The sequence below is a fragment of the Cebus imitator genome, unplaced genomic scaffold, assembly GCF_001604975.1.
Source record: "Cebus imitator isolate Cc_AM_T3 unplaced genomic scaffold, Cebus_imitator-1.0 Scaffold104, whole genome shotgun sequence".
NCBI lineage: Eukaryota > Metazoa > Chordata > Mammalia > Primates > Cebidae > Cebus > Cebus imitator.
Genome location: NW_016107419.1, coordinates 5,271,843 through 5,277,880, shown reverse-complemented (window position 1 = coordinate 5,277,880; position 6,038 = coordinate 5,271,843). Strand labels below are relative to the sequence as shown.

Genomic DNA, 6,038 nt, shown 5'->3' with positions numbered 1-6,038 from the left:
AATGAATGAAAAATGAAAGTGTCTGTTAATTTATTCACATCTCATTTCCACTATTGAGATATATTGCTGTTTTACTTTAGAAGTATTTTCTAAAATACACATAGCAACTCCATTATTTTTTATTTTATGCATTTAGTGGTGATTTTGCTTCTTTCATTTTTGGTCTGCTTTGCCAAATATGCATAGTACAAGTTGTTAAAATTTTTGTAATTAATGTACATTTAAACTGCAAGTTTTGCAGTTTAAGTCAAAGCCATGTTAGCAGTGTGGGCCCTTTTAAATGTTTCAAACCAATGACATACGAAAAAAAGCCAGTCAAGGCACACACTGCACAAAAACCAACTTAGAGCTCTCTATGTGTGTGTGTTTATGTGTTAATGTGTGTGTTTTAAAGAATGAATATAGGTCAGTGATCTGTTTCTTGATGCTGGGAAGAGGGTGAGGGGAGAAATTTAAGTGTGAACTTGATTACAGTTTTTAAAGGATTGATCTTACTGGAATTTGTTACTTAAAGAGATGTGAGTTTGGCTTCAAGCTAAGAAGGCAGCACTGGAGTACACAATTTTCTTATTTTCCATGGCAGCCCCCAACTCCCTTCTTTGCTTTTGAAGTCCATGTCATACCTCATTTTATAAAGAACAACTGTCTGTTTTCTAGGAGTAGTACTTCTACATTACAATCTTCTAGACTACTGCTACTAAAGACTTGAGACATACCATGTTGCCACTGTTATAAGTGGAATCTGTTACCTGGGCTAAGTTCTTTAGGTTTAATAAAATTGGAGGAGAAAGAGTTCAGTATGAGAGCTACAGGTTTCCTTGGTCATAAGTGTCCATCAAAAGAAAGATTAGTTACAGAAGTCTGAAAAAAACCTTGTATTTCATAGCCCCATTATGCTAGTATTGTTCGATTACTTGACGAAATCTCTTAGGCCTCCTAATAAAATGTGTTAAAATTTCCATCATTAAATTAAAAACTAAACAAGGCATACTAGCTTATGTCTGCAGTTGTAGCACTTCGGGAGCCCAAGGCAGGAGGATCACTTGAGCCCCGGAGTTCAAGACCAGCCTGGGCAGCATAGCAAAACCCTGTCTCTATTAGAAAAAAAAAGAAATTAAAACTACTTCTTTTAATAATTATATTTTTCTTTTAACTACTAATGATATTTTTGTGCTGTGGGTAATTATATTACCATTAACGAAATGAATTTTTAGGATAGAAATTAATTTCCTTGCAGGGAAATAAGGGCAAACAAATGAGTATCTTCTGTGATTACCATATGCCACACTAATGGATAATATGGAAAGCAGAGGTAATAGTATAAAAGATTTTTTGCACATATATGTGTAAATAAATGCTGAATAAGCAGAATAGCTCGCTATATCTACTTAAGTATATGTCATAAAATATATGTGTGTGTATAGAGAAAAATGACAGAAATGTAGTAAAATGATTAATTACAAATGAGTATAATACTAATTTTTTGTCAAGTACAATTAATCCATAACTCTAGTAAAACTAATGTTGTCCAGACACTTCCCTTCACATGTTTCTGAATTGGTCAGTGGCTGATCAGAGATAGTCCTGCAAAATAATTTGTTATGTTAAAGTTATTTTATTGGGCTTTTGAGATTTGTGTCATTGAATGTTTGTATAATTGCAAGTGGGAGGAATTGTTGCATTTTGTTCCAAGTTTCCTTAGAAACAAATTATGAGTTTAAAGTAAAAATATTTTTGTCCTAGAGAGAAATGCTTGAGTAAATATTTTCTAATGACTTTTACATAATTGTCCTTAAACATAAGTTTAAATTAGTGATTTTATAGTTTTTAGCTGCTTCTGCTATTGCCAATAATGGCGTACTAATAATTTGTAGGAAAAGATCAATGCTACAGATTATTCAGATTCAATAAGTGTCATCATTGAAAGATTAAATACTTCTTAATATCTCTATATATTTTGTGTCAGGTGCTTTCAGATTCATTCTAGATCAAGTACTGAATCAGAACTTCATTTTAGAACCCTATTTGAGTCAGATTATATAGCTTACTTTGATAGGATAAAATAACAAGATATTCTAAATAAAGATGAATTTTATCTTGCCTTAGTATATATGTGAATTGTGTCTTCTCAGGATTATTTTCAGTACTATTCGTGATACTGTCAAATTTCATTACACCTCTTATGTTTCCTGTAGCATATTTATATCATCATTTTTCATGGGAATTTTTAAAAAATTGATAATCAGCTTGATTTTTTGCATAATGTTTCCCTTTTAAATTTGCTCATGAATTTTAAATGTGTTTTGATATGTTGAGTTTTATAATTTGAGTATTTCTCCCTTGTTATCTTAATGTGAAAATTTTGCTTTCAAAGCATGTTTGAAATGATGTTGAAGACTGGTGCTTAAACTATGACTGTTACAACAAAATATTTAGATAATAGCCATACAGTTATGGCAGAGTTTAATTGGTCAATAGCATGTATAGAAAGGAAAACACATTTTAAATAATTGGAACTGCTAATATTAACATGAAAGGCTGTAATAATACACATGATATAGTCAAGAAAACTAAGAAGCTCCACCTGTTTGAAACGGCAAATCTAATCAGAAGTTAAAGCTCTTTGGTCAAGATTAGTTGCTTCAGTTTAGAATGTCATGATAACTAGAATGGTACATTAAAACAAAAATTGTAGCCAAAGCTTTAAAGCTGGAAGAGAGGCTGGGCACAGTGGCTCACACCTGTAATCCCAGCACTTTGGGAGGCCAAGGTGGGCGGATCTCTTTAGGTTAGGAGTTTAAGACCAGCCTGGCCAACATGGTGAAACCCCTTCTCTACTAAAAATAGAAAAATTAGCCGGGCGTGGTGGTAGACACCTGTAATCTTAGCTACTTGGGAGGCTGAGAAAGAATTCCTTGAACCCAGGAGTTGGAGGTTGCAGTGAGCCAAGATCATGCCACTGCACTCCAGCCTGAGCAACAGAGCAAGACACTGTCTCAGACAGACAAGCAAGCAAACAAACAAAAGCTAGAAGACATTCTGAAGACCATATGGATTAACCTTTTATAGAAAGAAACTGACATTGTTGGCAGAAGAACTTGTTCCTAGACCGTTGTTGTTACTGAAGGAATCTGAACAATTAAAGCTTCATTCTAGTGAACTGATATACTGTATAGCAGACTGTAAACTATTTACATTTCAATGTTTGTATTAGTTTTTATCAGGGACTAGAATGCCTAGTACTTCTTTAGAAAGCAAAAGGACTGAGTAATAACCTATTATCATTTAAAAAATACTGTATTAACTACTTTGAGGTCCTTGAGGGTCATGGTAGAGGTTTCCCCCATGAATGGCAAAAATCTGATATTTAACTCCATTATTTAATCAAAATTTGTCCTGTTTCTTATTTAACATGTAAACTATAATTGTATTGAAGCAATAAGAGATTTAGACAGACATTGCTTTTGTTCCCCACGTTCCACCCCAGAATAATATATCTAGTGCACATTTTTTTTGTGGACAGTTAATACACCGCAGTTCCATCACATTTATTTAGCACTGCTTAGTAACAGGATTTTTTGAGTGGAAGTGGGAAAATAAAAATTAATTATATTACTGAATATTGTAACTGTTAAGTGCTTAAATTTTCCCCACAATATTGTCTTGTACTGTATGATTTTTCAGCATTTAAGAAGCGGTTTTGTTCTTTATAGCTGAACCAATAACGTTTCCATCTGGAGGAGGCAAGTCATTTATTATGGGTTCTGATGATGTTTTGTTAAGTGTACTGGGCCTTGGAGACCTTGCAGACTTGACGGTAACAAATGATGCAGACTATAGTTATGATGTAAGTGCAGTTTTATTTTTAATTTTTTAATGATTTAATAGAAGGCTCCTTATTTTTTGGAATCACTTATAAACAGAATTAATATCAAGGTGCATGGAAAAGATAAGTTTGTGTCAATGTGTTGATTTGAAGTGACATGTAATTTTTCTTCTATAACTACTTTCTTTGTGGCATTTAAATTTTTCTTAGGTATTTTGGTGAATTAGCTAGAGGTTTGGAATGATTACTTTAATATATTGGTCAATAAATATATCTTGAGTAGTCAACTCTCAATTATTTCAAATTAAGCTATATTTTGGTGTTAAGAAAAAAGAAAAAAGCCTGATCATATATTTGCCTTCAGAATACTTCCTAAAAAGCATGTTTTATTTTTGAACTTTTATTTTCTTAAGGAAATATTTTAAAGTTTCTGAACGTTTTAAAGTTAGCTTGCATCATTTCCTGAATACTTAACTCCTTCATTAGAGGGATAGGGAGAGGATGGAAAGGATGGGGAGTCCAGCGTTAGAGGTGAAACTTGTCTTGGATTTAATTTTTTCTAGACATTTAATATTTCAATTGAGAGTTAACTATACTTGTTAGATCTTTATGTTAATTGCAGTTTTTCAGCAATTTTTTTCTTTTTATAATGAATTTCTTTTTCTACATTTTATACTTACGTTAGCATGCTTTTTAGAGACAGCCTTTGGTGGGCTGGATTATTCTCATATTTTTTTAAAGCATATAAGCAACTAAATTCCAGTAAACTTTTGACTGCTTTAGAAGTGATTTCACAGCCTATCTTTACAGATGGAGAAATGTGAAGGTTAAAAGATTAACCTCTGTCAATATCAAGAATTATGAAAATGGGATACAAAATGTTCTTAAAGGGTCTTTAGTTCAGACTTTCAGAAAATAGCTTAACTTGCTGCCTTTAAAAATTTCACATGCTAATACATTTTCTTAATGACTACTGTTAATACTGTACCGTTGGATATTTGTCATAACTTATGTAATTATTTTTCATGTAAACTATTACAGCAATGATAATTATTTTATTCCAATCTGACATTTAATAGGAGCTTTGGGTTAGTTTGGTAGGTAAAAACAGATTAAAGAACTCTTCATTTGATCTAGACTATTTGTAAGGCTAATGAAATTAGTATTCTGAGTTGTTATTAAATGATAAAGATTTGTTAGAAAGTTTTAAAGGTACATTAAATTTCCACTGGATATTTTAGCCAGTTTTAAATATACGTGTTAAACACACCAAAAAGAACAAACACTCCACATGCCTGCCAGTTTACTACTTTTACCACTAAATATTGTGCTCTTTCCTTTTAGTTGCCTGCCAATAAAGATGCCTTTCGAAAGACATGGAATCCCAAGTATACACTACGTAGCCATTTTGATGGAGTACGGGCATTAGCTTTTCATCCTGTAGAACCTGTGCTGGTTACTGCTTCTGAGGACCATACCCTGAAACTTTGGAACCTGCAAAAAACAGTTCCTGCCAAAAAGCAAGTGTTTTAATGTTAGCCTGGTGTATTTCTTCCAATTTGGTAATATAAGTAATTATTCCTCTTATTGTTGCTTATCTTTAATGCACACATTTGATCTAATGACTATTTAATATCAACCAGTGATTTATAGTTATTTAATTGCTTTCTCTTTCCCCACCTTTTTTCCCCCTCTTTTAGGAGTGCCTCTTTAGATGTAGAGCCTATCTACACATTTAGGGCCCACATGTAAGTTTTACTGAATTGGCATTTAATTAACAATCATTGTTAAATATTATTTATCAGTTCTCAAACCTTGTAATTTTCTCAATGTTTGTTTTAGAAAAGACATATTACTTGAATACTAGCTATATAATAATTTTATTGGTGAGAATATGAATGTAATAGTAACATTCAGACCAGATGGCAGTAGTTCATGCCTATAATCCCAGGACTTTGGGAGCCTGAGGCAGGCAGATCACTTGAGGTCGGGAGTTTGAGATCAGCCTGGCAAACATGGTAAAACTCCATCTCTACCACAAAATACAAAAATTAGCTGGGTGTGGTGGCATGCGCCTGTGGTCTAAGCTACTTGGGATGCTAAGGCAGGAGAATCACTTAATCCCAGGAGGTGGAGGTTGCAGTGAACCGAGATCACCACCACCACTACACTTCAGCCTGGGTGGACAATAGAGTGAGACCCTGATTTAAAA

General features: G+C 33.1%; 1 protein-coding gene across 1 annotated transcript in view; it reads left to right on the top strand.

The window, feature by feature from the left end:
- The window catches only part of STRN3 (striatin 3), a 122,431-nt gene that overhangs the window by 96,545 nt on the left and 19,848 nt on the right, over window positions 1–6,038 (top strand). The window contains exons 10-12 of the mRNA XM_037741732.1: window positions 3,714–3,847; window positions 5,171–5,346; window positions 5,527–5,574. Coding sequence (XP_037597660.1) covers window positions 3,714–3,847; window positions 5,171–5,346; window positions 5,527–5,574 — 358 coding nt within the window. The remainder of the gene's footprint in view (window positions 1–3,713; window positions 3,848–5,170; window positions 5,347–5,526; window positions 5,575–6,038) is intronic.